This window comes from Cnephaeus nilssonii, assembly GCF_951640355.1.
Source record: "Cnephaeus nilssonii genome assembly, chromosome: 7".
NCBI classification, from domain to species: domain Eukaryota; kingdom Metazoa; phylum Chordata; class Mammalia; order Chiroptera; family Vespertilionidae; genus Cnephaeus; species Cnephaeus nilssonii.
The window spans coordinates 40,663,628-40,679,536 of record NC_137078.1 but is presented as its reverse complement, the minus strand read 5'-3'; the positions used below and the strand labels follow the sequence as shown (position 1 = coordinate 40,679,536).

Below are 15,909 nucleotides of genomic sequence, written 5' to 3'. Positions count from 1 at the left end.
ATTGAAATGATGGATGAAAAAGGAGTTAAGAATAAATTATAAATCATGAACTTCAATTAGTTGTTCAATTGTGAACTTCAATTAGGTTCAATTAGTCAGCCAGCTGACTACAGAATGATAGTAAAAAAACAAAAAAGATGGATGCTGGCACTCAATGGTCAAGCATAGGATATGGTGATCACAGGCTGCCTTAATAAAAACGTAAGGTCCAGGATAAAGGGTGGGATAGCTCCATTAGTTTAGTCTACACTGTACATATAGGAAGTCGTGTTCTAGACACACAGCTTTAATAGCAACCAAAGCAATTGAGTGTTAAATTAAAAAAAATAATGAGAAAATGCTGGAGTGATTAAAAATCAGTCCATGAAGAGACGTGGTGTTTGTGTGTATGTGCTGAGGGAGAAGTGGAGGGGGGCGGGCAGAGTAACTGTCTTGAAACAATTGAAGGGGCCGGGGGAGGGGGGGGGAGAGGCTTCAGAGGGAAGAACTGGAACCAAATGTAAAGAAATTCCAAGGGCTGATTTGGTTTAGTATGGGGGAGACTTTTCTAACTATCAGAACTGCCAGAATGGATTGTGTTGCCTCAAATGGTGATGAGCTTCCCATCCTTGGAGGTGTTCAAACACAGGCTGGATAACCACTTGTGAGAGGTGCTTTGGAGGGAATTCTGACATGGGAAGTGACTTCATGATCTCTAGGATCCCTTCCAGTTATAAGATTCCACATTTAGTATCTCTCAACCTTCATTTACCACCTGGGCGATCCCTAAAAGAGCTATTAATCTGTCAAAACATCAATTTCCCTTTAAGTAAAAGCATTACATAAAACCTGTGAAGTCACAAGTTTGATGTGAAAATGCTGGTTGTATTTTACTAGGATTCATTATAATTTATTAAAATTAAAAGATATTCATGAGTGACCTAAAAATCACCTTGCTTACCCTAAGGCAGCTTGGAAGGCTCCGGACTAGTGGATCGTTATGGTCCTTTGGTTCTAAGATCCTAAAATTCCGTGGCTCTGCTGATTTCAGTCATACACAGGGGAGACCGGTTTGGAAGAGAGGACGACCACTAAAAGGAGGGACTCGTTTAAATGTCCCACACTCTCTGTATCACTTGGGAAACTGTGATTGTTGTGGCAAATGAGGGGGGAGCACTCCAGAATGACTGGAAAATGAAGGCAACATGTTGTTACTAGGATCCAAGTTTCAGCTCTGCTTCTAGGTTGATTTTCAGGCTGGCCCCCCTGGTGGCACCCAACATGGTTACAGCAGTTCCAAAGCTCACATTCCCACATAGGTTGGCCCAATGGGGGACGGAGATTGAGCTCTAGCCTTCCTAGGCAAAATCTGGGCCTCCTTCTGGTACGGATTTACTAGTACTGGTACTAGTCCAGTAATCTGGACTAAGCAATGTGACAATCCAGATTTTGGCTGCCTAACATCAACCCACAGCTTCCACACATACGGGTTACATCCCCCCACCCCCCGTAAGGGAGGTAATATGAAATCTCATCCAGCTACTAAAGCTAGATCCAAATCCAATATTTCATGTCAACGCGCAAATCATGTCAAGTGATAGTTCATGGTTCAGTGATCTGTGGGTAAATAAGTTTAGCCACATCCTACCTCTAATAGGAGAGACAAAACAAGAATTGCAAAAAGAATTCCAAATTGTAAAGGGGAGAAAGTGAAATATCCAATGGCCATCAGTCCTCACACACAATACAGGCCTTTGGGAGAGAAATGGCAAACTTTCTAATTTGCAGTGGAGTGAAGGTCTGGGGCTGCCTCAGTTTCACTCTCCAAGAGGATCTCCCTCACCCCTTATTTCCGAGAGCCTCTCAGAGGACGGAACAGCTCTAAGTGTGGAATCTAGCAGCCACTGCTTGTCGGGCCCTGAGGACTGATTTAGGGGTTGAGCAATCATCTGTCAGAGTTGGGGGGTTTATCTGTGATGTAAATCTCTCATGACTCTAGTTGGCCGCCATCTATGTGTTTCTGGCTGTGATGGTTAATTTTATGCATCAACTGGACTGGGCTACAGGATACCCAGATATTTGGTCAAACATTCTTCTAGAATGCCTCTTTATGGCAGGGCAGAGTCTGCGCCCTGCCTGCCCTGTGGCTCCCTTAGATTGCACCAGCTTAGGCCACCTGCATAGTCTGAACCAAGCATGCAATCGCTCACAGGAGTGGGACACTCTGATCTGTTTATATTGATGAAATCCCACTCAGAAGCTGGGTTGAGCTTAATCCCATCCAAACCAGACAGCTGAGAACCAGGGGGAGCTAGTAGCTTCCCAAGGGGGCTCAAGGTATGGTTACCAAAAAACAGGTGGATGCATGCTGCATCTCAAACAACAGATTTTTACCACACCCTTTAATATAACATACTTGCACCATTACTTGGCCTAAGCTTTACAGATACATTACTACTCTTTGGAGAAATACTAAGTAGGACTACAGGAGATTACAGATCATAAAGTACTGTTGGGTGAGCTAAGTTACAGAATTTCAAATAAGGTACTTTCGGTGCGCTAAAAGAGCTGAGAAATACCTTGCTTTCCTTCTCACTCCTAAGGGGCACACAAGTTTGGTTAGGGACAGAAGAATGTGATTGCTTAGAGGAAAAAAAATCAAGTCAAACCTCACCCCACTCTCCTTGCCACTTCGAAAGGGAGAAAAGAACATCTGGATCACGCTCTCCCGTCGACTGTCCACACACAGGTCAGCCACAAACAGTAGCTTCCTTCTTACAGAGTCCCATTAATTCTTCACCTGGAAGACTGGCTGCCCGCTCGCGCTTGGCTTTCCTCGCCACCTCGAGTTTTCCATTTCCAATACTTAGAAGTTTTGTTTGTGAGGGTCCAAATGCGGCAGAAACTATTTACAGGCTTCTTAGCTGCACTAGCTGCAGAGGCCAAGAATGTTGGCCGAACAACTGACGAACCTTTCCAGGGAGAGATCTGAAGCCGAGACTGAAAAAACACCTTCCAATCTGTCAGGAACATGGAAAAAGTTGCTGTCTCTTCTACGCTGGCTGGAGCCCTAAAGCACAGCATCACAGCATCTGGTTAACCAACCACCGAAACTTCAAAACACAGCGATCAGACTCTACTGTTTTTCTTTAGGAACACAGAGCAGCAGTCAAGAAGAGCAGGACCACAGGGCTCTAGGAAGAAAAAGACGTTATTGGGCTTCAGGGACTGTCTTTGCACCAGATTCATGGACTTGAACTAGAACCCACTGTTCAAAGGGCCAAAAGAAATCATGATACCAAGAGGTGGTGTGTGACAATCTCTCCCCACAGTAAAAATAACTTCAAGTGCTTAGCAGAAACCTGGGAGAAGGGAAGTTTTTCTGAAATACACAAGTGAAACCACTATTTGATAGTCCCTGCATTACCTACCTGAGTGAGATAGGGCATTTCCCTTTTAAAAATCACGTGGCTTAGTTTGCTTCTTGGTTATATAGTTCTAGAGCATGAACACATGCTTTAATTCCATGAAATTAAAGATTAAGACTCACATCCCACTGTTTACAAGGCCTTTCGTTGATTTATATGTTCGTGCCTCCACTGCTGAAGCCGTTCCCCAGAATTCCAACAGGTCCTGAAATCAGACGTCTCGTTCGGTTGTCCTAACTGCCCCCAGCCTGACCCCCAAGCCTGTGCCGTCCAGAGGCAAGGCCCAACAGCTTTCAGATGGAGTTCCCAGCGAGGCACGCACATGTTCCTCCTACAGCTCAACACAGAGTCAGTGTGACAGTCATTAACAGTTGCCTTTGCGACCTTTTGTCCTTTACACGTGAGCCCCTTCATCGATTTGGTCCTGCATAGCTACGCCCTGAGGTCTGCTGCAACTGCTGTGCGCGGAGCTCAACTCGGCGGTGCCTGATTCATAATGGACAGTGAAATAGACTTGATACTGATATCCTCAAATCCATGGAAAGAAAATGGCTTCAGCACTAGTACCTGGTTTTAAATGAACTGAAGTGATTAGTTTTTATGCTCAAACCAGCAAAGTATGTGACATGAATAAAAGACAGAAACTAAACATGCTCAGAGAAACACAGCCTGCAGTCCAACATTGAAAAGCCTCCAAGAAAAGCAGTTTCACAGTGTGAAGAAACTGGCCTACCTTTTTGAAAAATACGTTGATAAAGTAGCTTATTAAAATACTTTTCTTCCATTTTTAAGTGGCAGTAAACTATAGTATTCACTCCAAATCATCATGGAATAGAGAATGAGTTCAGGATGGCTGAGCCCACTCAGGGCTGCCCTCTGAAGCTCAACTTGCCTTGATTTGAATCCTGGCTCATCTATTTGCTTTCCATGTGACCAATCTGCTTGGGACTCAGTTTCCTTGTCCATGTAAAGTGGGGGCGACAGTACTGTACTTAATTGTAGCATTTCTGAAATCTTTAGTCTCAGACAGCTTTGGCCAGGCCACAGTCTCGATGGAGTTGTCCTTGTTTGTGCACAAGGAGACTTGGTCGTTGCTTTAGGTGGCATGAATGGACAACTGCAAGCCTTCAAGATTTCAGTCCATGAATCATTGTCCTGATTGTGAATAGAAACCCTTCTTACCACCAGCATCAAAAGTTGCAGAACTTTAATGAAAATCATGGCAACAGTGGTGGAGCATTTCACCGAGAATCGCTGCATCATGAGGTCTCAGTCATAAATGTCAGATTGAAGCATTAGGAATGCCTTACACCCAGTTAATTTCAACGTATGTTTTTCTTTTTATACTAGATGCCTGGTGCACGAAATTCATGCACGGGGGTGGGGGGCGTCCCTCAGCCTGGCCTGTACCCTCTCCAATCCGGGACCCCTCGGGGGATATCCCACTGCCTCTTGCAATCTGGGACCACTGGCTCCTAACCGCTCACCTGCCTGCCTGCCTGATCGCCCCTAACTACCTCTGCCTGACTGATCACCCCTAACCACCTCTGCCTGCCTGCCTGATCGCCCCTAACTGCTCCCCTACTGGCCTGATTGCCCCGAACTGCTCCCCTGCTGGCCTGATCACCATTAACCGCCTCTGCCCCGCCCCGCACTCGGGACCCAGGATTCCCTCCTCTGGCCAGTCTCAGGCACCCAGGACCCGGGCTTCCCTCCATCTGGCCAGCGCAGGCACCCAGGACCCAGGCTGGCTTCGCCCAGGCCAGCTGAAGCCGTAGGGGACCGTGGTCAGGTGGCTTTGCTTGGGCCGCAGCCGCAGGCGCCCAGGACCAAGGGGCGGGTGGCTTGTCCCTCTCCAAGGCCGCAGCCTGGCTGGTCTGCATTCCTCTCTGCGAGCTCATTTGTGACTGGCTGGTCCCATTCCTCTCCACAAGCTCATTTGTGCCTGGCTGGTTCCCATTCCTCTCTCCCCCGTGTTGAGTGTCTGAGCTGTTTTGGTGTTACAGCGTGAGGGTGTGATGACCATTTGCATATTAGGTCTTTATTATATAGGATAAACACAAAATGATATAAAAATTTGTCTCGATACTACGTTACATTAATTCTATACTATTTTTTTCATATTTTAACATCTCAAGTCAGGATGTATCACACAATTAATTAAGCTTTGTTCTTAGTGGTATACAAAATGCTGTGTCTTACAACTGAGGGAGTCTTAGATTGTTGAAATAAAATGACAAAAAAAGAGCTGTTTACATTTGTATAAACACCCGAAAGTAAATTTTTAAAAAGCTGTCATAACTCCAGAGAAGTAGCCTGCCTATATTCCTAATACTGTGTTTGTTTGCATTTAAGCTTAGAGTAAGCCCCAACTAAAACAATGGAAATGTATATAGAACTATTAGTTCTTTTTTTTAAAATAAATCTTTATTGTTCAGATTATTACAGATGTTCCTCTTTTCCCCCCCATAGCTCAACTCCACCTGATTCCCACCCCCCACCCCATGCCCTTACCCCCTGCCACTGTCCTCATCCATAGGTGTAAGATTTTTGTTCAATCTCTTCCCGCACCCCTCCTGCCCCCTTCCCCCCGAGAAGTGTCAGTCCATTCCCTTTCTATGCCCCTGATTCTATTATATTCACCAGTTTATTCTATTCATCAGATTTTTTATTGACTTGATTTTTAGATTCACTTGTTGATAGATATTCAACAGTAGACCAAAGGACCCCAAGAATCAAACCAAAGATTTGAAATATGAGAAAACAAAAACACCCAACCAGAAAAACAAAAAGAAAAAAGAATCCAAAAAATATGAAGATAGTGTAAGGAGCCTCTGGGACAACTTTCAGGATACTAACATCCGAATTATGGGGGTGCCAGAAGAAGAGAGAGAGCAAAATATTGAAAACTTATCTGAAAAAATAATGACAGAAAACTTCCCCTACCTGGTGAAAGAAATAGACTTACAAGTTCAGGAATGCTTAATTTCTGACCAGTCCTTTTCCATTTTTTTTTTGGCATTCTCAATAAGATCCTTAAAGGTGTCACTAAGTTCCTCGGAGGTTTCTAGAAGATTCTTGAGTAACCTTATAACTGTGGTTTTGAACTCTATATCCAGTAGTTTGCTTTCCTCCATTTCTTTCATTCGTGATGTTTCTTTGTCTCCACATTTTGGCTGCTTCCCTGTGTTGATGGAGTGGCTTTGTGTGGTAGGTGACCTATAGGGCCCAGTGGCTCAGCCTCCCCAATCACCTGAGGTGGACACTTTTGGTGCACCCCTTTGTGGGCTGGAGACACAGTCTTGTTGTAGTTAAGCCTTGATTGCTGTTGGTATCACTGGGGGGAATTGACCTCCAGAACAATTGGTGTGAGGATCGGCTGTGTCTATAATGGAAGAACTGCTGTGCTGGAGACACCCTTATGGGGCAGGACTTGCTTCAGTGGGGCTTTGGTGCTCAATGAGTCTGCCTCTTGAGTGTGTCACTTATGTATGTGAGGAGTTGAAATCTGGTGTCGTATCATACTGACCTCTAGGTACACTGGTTCCTGGATCTCCAAGGAGGTGCAAGTCAGCTACTGTCTGAGGCCACCCAGCAGGAGCTATAGGAAGATCTGCAGATTTCTCCTCTTTGCTTGGGGTTTGGAAGTTTTGGCCCTGATGGAAATGGAGTGGTGCTATGTGCTTCTGATCAAACCGGTAGCAACATAATATCAAACACAAAGGGAAAGCATTTCTTAAAAGCTCATAATGGCAACTCAAAGCAATAATGGCATCAAGTAGGAATTAAAATTTCTAGTGAAAGGCAATAAGGGTTTGCAGGTTAATTTTGAATTTTACTGTTAACGTTACTTCAAATCAGAAACCTCTTGCTACTCAAATTCATCTAGAGTGCAGTGGACATCTGTTCCTTTTGTATTCTCAGTAACCACCTTTCCTCTCTTGCTCCCTACAGGGTTCCTTTTTCTGATCATTTCCCTTTCTTTTGGGGGAACTCCTCTCCTGATCAGCTCAGGGATGAAAAGTGATCCAACCTAGGCAAAATCAAAGTTCTTCCCCCAAATTTTACACAACTTACTACCATGCTCTAATTATGACGACGTAAGCTGAAATTGTCATCCAACATCCTCACCTCGCTGTCTCCCACCCCAAAAAGAGCATCCCTAAAGAGTCTGCTTAGATGAGAAAACCAATCCAGAAAGAAAAAATCAGAGGCAAGTATGGGAGGAAAGATGGCTTCTTTGGGTGTTTGGACCTAGATAAACTTTCCTGTTTATGAACTAACTAGAGGCCCGGTGCACGAAATTCATGCACGGAGGGGGGGGGTTCCCTCAGCCTGGCCTGTACCCTCTCCAATCCGGGACCCCTTGGGGGATGTCCGACTGCCTCTTGCAATCCAGGACCGCTGGCTCCTAATCACTCGCCAGCCTGATCACCCCTAACCCCTCTGCCTGCCTGCCTGATCGCCCCTAACCACCTTTGCCTCACACCGCACCTGAGACCCAGGATTCCCTCCTCTGGCTGGTCGTAGGCACCCAGGACCCGGGCTTTCCTCCCTCTAGCCAGCCGCAGACACCCAGGAGCTGGGCCTGCTTTGCCCGGGGCGCAGTCACAGGCGCCCGGGACTGTGGGGCGTGTGGCTTGTCCCTCTCCTGGGCCGTAGCCCCAGCCACTCGCTCCCGGACCTTGGGGCAGGCGGCTTGTCCCTCTCCTGGGCTGCAGCCTGGCTGGTCTCCATTCCTCTCTCCCCAGTGTTGAATGTCTGAGCCATTACAGCGTGAGGGCGTGACAACCATTTATATATTAGCTTTTTATTATCCTATCTAATAAAGAGGGAATATGCTAATTGACCCTTATGCTGTCTCAAAGATGGCAGCGCCCACAGCCACAAGATGGTGGTGCCCAGGCCCCTCAGCCCCACGTGGGCAGCAGGCACAGCAAGGCCGGGTCCACCCCCAGGTGGGCCCAGCCTTGCCGTGCGCCTGCCTCCGGAGTCTCCCAGTCCCTTCAGCCCCCTAGCCACCCAGGGCCGGCCCGAGGCACAGGCAAGCCTCGTATGGCGGCTGTCCAGCTGCCCAGGGCTGCCCGAGGCTCAGGTAACCAGGGCTGGCCGAGGCTTGTGCTGCCAGCAGTGGTAGCAGCAGCGGTATGATGGGGCGTTACCTTCCCCTGATCACTGGGTCACCTCCTGCCCCTGAGGGTTCCTGGACGATGAGAGGGGCAGGCTGGGCTGAGGGACTCCCCCCTCCAGTACATGAATTTTCATGCACCGGACCTTCAGGCTGACACTAGTTTTTTTGTTAATAAATCGTTATTGTTCAGATTATTACAATTGTTCCTCTTTTTTCCCCCTATAGCTCCCCTCCACCAGGTTCCTACCCCACCCTCTGCCCTTACCCTCCCCCCCCCCCGTGTCCTCCTCCATAGGTGTAAGCTTTTTGTTCAGTCGCTTCCTGCACCCCCACTCCCCTTTTCCCCTGAGAATTGTCAGTCCACTCCCTTTCTATGCCCCTGATTCTATTATATTCACCAGTTAATACTGTTCATCAGATTTTTTATTCCCTTGGTTTTTAGATTCACTTGTTGATAGTTACCTATTTGTTGTTCATAATTTTTATCTTTATCTTCTTCTTCCTCTTCTTAAAGAATACCTTTCAGCATTTCATATAATTCTGGTTTGGCGGTGATGAACTCCTTTAGCTTTTTCTTATTTGTGTAGCTCTTTATCTGGCCTTCAATTCTGAATGATAGCTTTGCTGGGTAGAGTAATCTTGGTTCTAGGTTCTTGCAATTCATCACTTTGAATAGTTCTTGCCATTCCCATCTGGCCTGCATAGTTTCTGTTGAGAAATCAGCTGACAATCGTATGGGTGCTCCCTTATAGGTAACTGTTTTTCTCTTGCCGCTTTTAATATTCTCTGTCTTTTGCTCTTGGAATTTTAATTATGATGTGTCTTGGTGTGGTCCTCTTTGGATTCCTTTTGTTTGGGGTTCTGTGTGCTTCCTGGACTTGTAAGTCTATTTCTTTCATCAGGTGGGGAAGTTTTCTGTCACTATTTCTTCAATTAGGTTTTCAGTATTTTGCTCTCTCTCTTCTTCTGGGACCCCCATAATTCTTATGTTGGTACGCTTGACAATGGCCCAGAGGCTTCTTACACTATCTTCAACTTTTTGTATTCTTTTTGCTTTTCCAGAGGAGTGTTTTTTGCTTCTTGGTATTCCAAATCTTTGACTTGATTCTTACGATCCTCTAGTCTGCTTTTAGGTCTCTGTATAGTATTTTTTATTTCAATCAGTGTATGCTTAATTTCTAGTTGATCCCTTTTCATATCCTCGAGGTTCTCATTTAATTTATCGGCCTTTTTTAGGAAATACTTGAAAAACCTTATAACCGTGGTTCTGAACTCTATATCCAGTCTTTTGCTTTCCTCCATTTTCTTCAGTTGTGGCCTGCCTCTTTGTCTCCGCACTTTAGGTGCTTCCCTCAGTTGATGGAGTTGCTTTGTGGTTTAGGTGTCCTCGCAGAGCCCAGTAGCTCAGCCTCCCCAGTTACCTGTGGTGGACCCTCTTGGTGCACCCCTTTGTGGGTTGTATATGCAGACTTGTTGCAGTTAAGCCTTGCTTGTTGTTGGTATCACTGGGGGGAGTTGATCTCCAAGCCAACTGGCTGTGAGGATCAGCAGTGTCTCCGCTGGGAGGGCTTCTGTGCTCAGCTTGGAGGGGGCGGAGTCTCAGGTTGGCACAGACAAGCTTTGGTTTCCCGTCAGCCCCGCCCTAAGAAGGCCTTGTTCTCAGTGTGCCGCAACAATGGCTGCGCCCCTCTGAGAGAAGGCTGCTCTCGAGTTTTGCCTGTTGCCCAACAGGCCGGTTTCTCCCCGACCGGAGCTGGATATCAGTGCAGTTGGGAGGTTTTGTTTTCCTCCCGAATGAGAAAGCCAGCCGCGCATTTGGTGCCCGCCCTCTCCGCGCGCCGAGGGTAAGGCAGTCGCATATTCAGCCGCCCGCCCTCTCCGAGCTCGCAGACCTTCGCACCTCCACAGCTCCTGAAGCTCAGCGTCCTTTTCTCTTTTTCTCTAGTTGTAGAGCATCCACTCAGCCAGCTTTCTGGTGGTTCTGGGTGATGTCTGCTCTGTTTTCCAGTTGTAGTTTTAAAATTGTTGTGGTAGGCAACAATCAGGTGTTTACCTTATGCTGCCATCTTGGTTTTCCCAGGCTGACACTAGTTTGAATTGAGTTTCTGAGGGACAACTGGTTAATAATCAAAAGTGCACAATATCTACCTGAGAATAAATTCAACACAGTTTAATGCAGTGTTGTATGATTAAATAAAAGCAAACTAGGTATCTTGTATATGTCAACCAAATTAAAAATACATAAAGGAAATTTTTGGCATTACAGTTATGTGTTTAATGATTTACTCTACATCATGAAGCCTAAATCCCCCCACTTGCTACAGGGAAACAAATTGGCTCAACTATACTTTGTATTCTTAAATATCTTTATATTTAAATTACATAGTTAAATTTAAATTATATTTAAGTTATAGAGTTAAATGATAGTAATTCTCTTTAATTTATATTTATAATATGAACAGGTGCAACATTTGTTTACAGTAATTTATGGTTAATAATCCCATATATAATAATTAGCAATTATGAAAGGCCTACCTTCTCTTTGAAATCATTGTTTAAAAAATAAAGAAGGCCAGGTGGAGCTTTACTCCCTTTAAAATGTGAGTCATGAACAAAACGCAGGATGTTGCACTTAACATGGGTCAGGGAATTTGTTTATGCATCAGAATTTGTCAAGAATCCAAAATGGAGAGGGACTCTAAAAAAAAGAAATTGGGTGTTAATACTACAAACTTCTAGGGCCCTCAATTATTCCAATTTCAACCCCTCCAAGCAGTTGACATGGTTATTCACTAAAACACATGTTTATTGTAAATCCTATGGGAATAAAAGTGCATATTACTCACATGAGCTGATAGTTCATTTAAGGGAACTGTGCTAGTTAAATTCTTTCCTAAGGAATAGTCTATAATTGAAAAGTTTAGTACAATTCTATAGAAATGGCAAAGATGCACTATTACATCATGCAGATTTTCCCCCCTTTCTTTTGCCTTCTGGGCAGGGGGAAAACACAGGATAAATTCTTTGGTTTTTGTCCAGTTTTCAGTTTAAATTCTAAAAAAGATGAAACTCAACACTTCTCTTGGAAATGAGACTACATCATAACAGATTTCATTGTCAGGAAATTCCTCTCCACCCTGATATTCAAATCACATGTTCATTTATGTACCTCTCCCCACTTTTCCCAATAACAATTCTATTCATCTATTCACACTTTTGATTCAATTCATTCTATTTCTTGCCTGTTTTAAGAAGACAAATTTCCCTTTTAGATTAAATATGAATCCTTTGAAATGCCATTCAGTTGTCTCTCCAGCAGTACTGTGAATGACATAATTCTAAAGAAATTTTTTACTGAACGAGGGAGATTCCTGAAGTTGCTTTAGGAAGTATTTGTATTTCAGATTGCAATAACTTATTTCCTATAAATCCCATTTCCACAATTTTATACCAACTGGTCTTTGTGGCATTACTATCTTTGGATTCTCTTCCACAATTTCTACCACAAGTTTTATATATTTGTGTTCTACAAGTTTCTTCTAGGCTCATCTTCTCATATATTTTTTCATATTTCTAATCTTTCCAAATCTCTTTAATTAATGCTTTTGGTTTCCATTTGGTCTAAAACTTATTCCAATTATAAACTAAAAATGGATTTCACCAATATCCAATTTTATCTTTGTTTTCTTTTTTTAAAATATATTTTATTGATTTTTTATTTTTTTATTTTATTTTTTTACAGAGAGGGAGAGGGATAGAGAGTTAGAAACATCGATGAGAGAGAAACATCGATCAGCTGCCTCCTGTACACCTCCTACTGGGGATGTGCCCACAACCAAGTTACATGCCCTTGACCGGAATTGAACCTGGGACCCTTCAGTCTGCAGGCCAACGCTCTATCCACTGAGCCAAACTGGTTAGGGCTATCTTTGTTTTCTTAACCATTAAGTACACAGATGCAACACAGTTGTAATAATCTTTTACTCTTTTATAGTCATGCTGCAATTTCATAACTGTATGAATTCCAATAAAACTAGGAACATTTAATTTCAATATGTGAGATCATAATGTATACAGAGCTGCCATAAGGTATAAATTAAGCTAGGTATATCATACATACACATATACATTCCAACAACACTAAAGAGTTCCAAGTGTTTTTCCTTCAGTTATTGCTGGATGTTTCAAAACACAACCTAAAACTGGTCATCACAACACCCCTGTGTGGCAATGACAAGAGTGGAGTGAAAATGGGATAAAAGGCACAGAATTCATAAGACACAGCTCACTATGAGAACAAGTGCTGCCAAATTTGTGAGCATTGATGGTTCAAACAATGATGTGGAGTTGCTAACTTTCTGACTGAATATAAGAAATAGTAGCTAAATGTATTTATTCAGCCTTTATATAAGACTACTGGGTGCTACCAAGTATAAAAGACCCATTCATTTATCTCAAGAGGGTAAGTTACATATAAATATCAAAGGTAAGAACGGGCAACTGGTGGTTAGCTGGTATGTCACATGGTCTTTTGACACCTTTGTGGCTGACACAGGTGATCCTTGGGTATGGCCTTGTATCAAATCAGAAAATGTTTTAGTATATAACTGAGCATACTAAAAGCCAGGATCTTATTAAAATAAGCAGGATGCTAACCAGGTGCAAAAGAGGGGTTGTTAATAGGAATAAGGGCTCATAAGTCAATTCAAGAGGCTAGAAAACACATCTTTTTTTTTTTTTTTAATTTAGATTGTTTACTTTTCAGAAAAACAAAAAATCGCACAAACCCATTGACAATACACCCCAATCATCCAACAGTAGTTAGTCAATGCATCGTCCTCTGCAACCTGCGATTTCCTTCCTCCACAAGTGCTCAATTTTCACTGCCAATGTTCTTGGTAGATTCACTTTTCACTGAAAAAAAAAATAAACATACAGTCAAATGTTTATACTGTTTCTATTTAGCCTGTTCTGTTTTTTTTCTTTTCTCTTCTCCCTTCTGATGCATACCAATAGCACTGCTCACAGGGGTAGAGAAACCATGTCATGTCCCAGGCAGCTGGGATATACAATTCTGGCCACAGTAAATAGAGAAATGATGTCTGAAAGTGGCAATTATATTTTGTGAGGTAACATCCTTCCTGACTGTGTGGAAGACTTGGGAATGGTCACTTCACAGTGTGGTTAGGATCCCACACTCATACCACCAAATAGATTGCGATTATCACATAGGCTAGCCAAGTGTGGTTTGGAATAAATTTTTCCATGGTATTTTTTAAACTTAAAATTGAGGGGCAGTATACGTTGAGTGAATGTGGGCTGACAGAAGACTAGCTAATCGCCATGTCCTTCCTTTCACAAGAAAGACGACACAGAGCAGAAATGGAGTTCCTTTAAAGGAGCTGCCTTGACTAGAGCCAGCAAGTCTATGATCACTCACTAAACTTGAGGATACAGGAGCACCTTTCCTCCCTATATCTATCCCCCTGGTGTAGCACATTTGCAGTATCAATATAAATGCAAGTCACTCTTTCAGTTTTGTTTTTGAAGACTCAGAATTTTATTTTATTTATCTTTCACTAGTGGCCTGGTGCATGATTTTTGTGCACGGGAGTGGGGTTCCCTCAGCCCAGCCTGCATCCTCTCCAATTGGGGACCCCTTGTCCCGCTGGCGGTCAGACATCCCTCTCGCAATCTGGGACTGCTGGCTCCTAACCGCTCACCTGCCTGCCTGCCTGATCGCCCCTAACTGCCTCTGCCTGCCTGATCTCCCCTAACTGCCTCTGCCTGCCTGCCTGATTGCCCCTAACTGTCCTCCCCTGCCAGCCTCATCTCGCCCCCAACTCTCCCCTGCCAGCCTGATCACCCCTAACTGCCCTCCCTTGCTGGCCTGATCTCGCCCCCAACTGCCCTCCCCTGCCGGCCTCATCTTGCCCCCAACAGCCCTCCCCTGCCAGCCTGATCTCAACCCCAACTGCCTTCCCCTGCTGGCCTGGTTGTCCCCAATTGCCCTCCCCTGCCGGCCTGATTGCTCCCAGCGGCCTCTGCCTTGGCCCCCACCACCATGGCTTTGTCCGGAAGGAAGTCGGACATCCAAAAGATGGCCAGTCAACCCGGTCTAATTAGCATATTACCCTATTAGTAGTATAGATAGATTATATAGGATAGGATTGCTTAAATGGGGTGTGGGGGGGGGGGCCTTTTTCATCAGGAGGAGATGCTCTTGGCAGACAAAAATACATAATTCCTATATCTAGACTGATAGCCAGCCATATGCACTATGCTGCCAAACTGGTCATTAAAAAATTGAACCATTTTCTTACACCTTACACCAAACAGCTGTTGCCCTTAAAATCCCTCCTTAGCCCCCACCTTAGGTTCTGCCTTCACAGTTTGCCCAGATTAGGTTCTGACTGGTCGGTTTCTATGCCAGTCAGCATCAAAAGCTCCGCCTCCTAGGCAGCCATTGGCTCCTTGCACTTCACCCAGATTTGGTTCTGATTGGTTAGTTTCTATGCCACTCAGCGTCTCCAGGCCTATCAATGGGCCTGATCAGAGAGGCGGGGCTGATCAGCAGCCCCAACAGAGGCCCAAGAGAAAGAGAGGTGCAGCTGCTGGCCAGGCCCCGAGAGAAAGAGAGAGGCAAGGGCTGATCAACAGCTGCCACAGAGGCTACAGATCAGACCCTGCTTTTCTCTCCAGGCCTCTCTTTGGGCCTGATCCGAAGCCCCCTCAGCAGTCAGTGCTGGGTTGCCTTCCAGTCGGTTGAGCCTTCGGTTGTTTGGGATGTTACGGACCCTGGGTTTTTATATATTAGGATTGAACTTATTGGGGTGGCATTGGTTGACAAAACCATACAGGTTTCAAGTGTACAACTCAATAAAACATCATCTGCACACTGCATCATGCACCCATAGCCCGAAGCAAGGTCTCATTCCATCCACATTACCCAGCCCTTTTCCCACCTCCACCTACCCTCCCACCCCCCTCTCCCTCTGGCCACCACCACACTGTTATCTGTGTCTATGTGTTATGTATATATGTTTTTTGGTAATTCCTTCACCTTCTTTCATCCAGTTCCCAACCCCGCTTCCCTCTGACAGCTGTCAGTCTGTTCCATGCCTCTGTTTCTATTTTGTTTGTCAGTTTATTTTGTTCATTAGATGATATATATAATCTGGTATTTGTCTTTTCCTGACTGGCTTATTTCACTAAACATAGGGTATTTGTCTTTTTCTGAATGGCTTATTTCACTAAGCATAATATTCTCCAGGTCATCCATACTGTTGCAAAAGGTAAGATTTCCTTTCCTTTTTTTTTTTAATAGGTGAGTACTATTCTATTGTGTGAGTGTACCACAATATTTTAATC

General features: G+C 44.4%; 1 protein-coding gene across 2 annotated transcripts in view; it reads right to left on the bottom strand.

Moving 5' to 3' along the window:
• Nucleotides 1-11,112: 11,112 nt before the first annotated feature.
• Nucleotides 11,113-15,909, bottom strand: part of ZNHIT6 (zinc finger HIT-type containing 6) — a 64,070-nt gene continuing 59,273 nt past the window's right edge. Inside the window, exons 10-11 of one of the 2 annotated variants that reach the window (XR_013813765.1) lie at nucleotides 13,326-13,452; nucleotides 11,113-11,236 (exon numbers count right to left, since the gene is read on the bottom strand). Coding sequence is in view for 1 of the 2 variants with exons in the window: in XM_079776452.1 (XP_079632578.1) it covers nucleotides 13,412-13,452 (41 nt within the window). In the remaining variant the exon portion in view is untranslated. Of the gene's footprint in view, nucleotides 11,237-11,262; nucleotides 13,453-15,909 lie in introns of those variants that run through there. The other variant, XM_079776452.1, reaches the window with a different exon arrangement.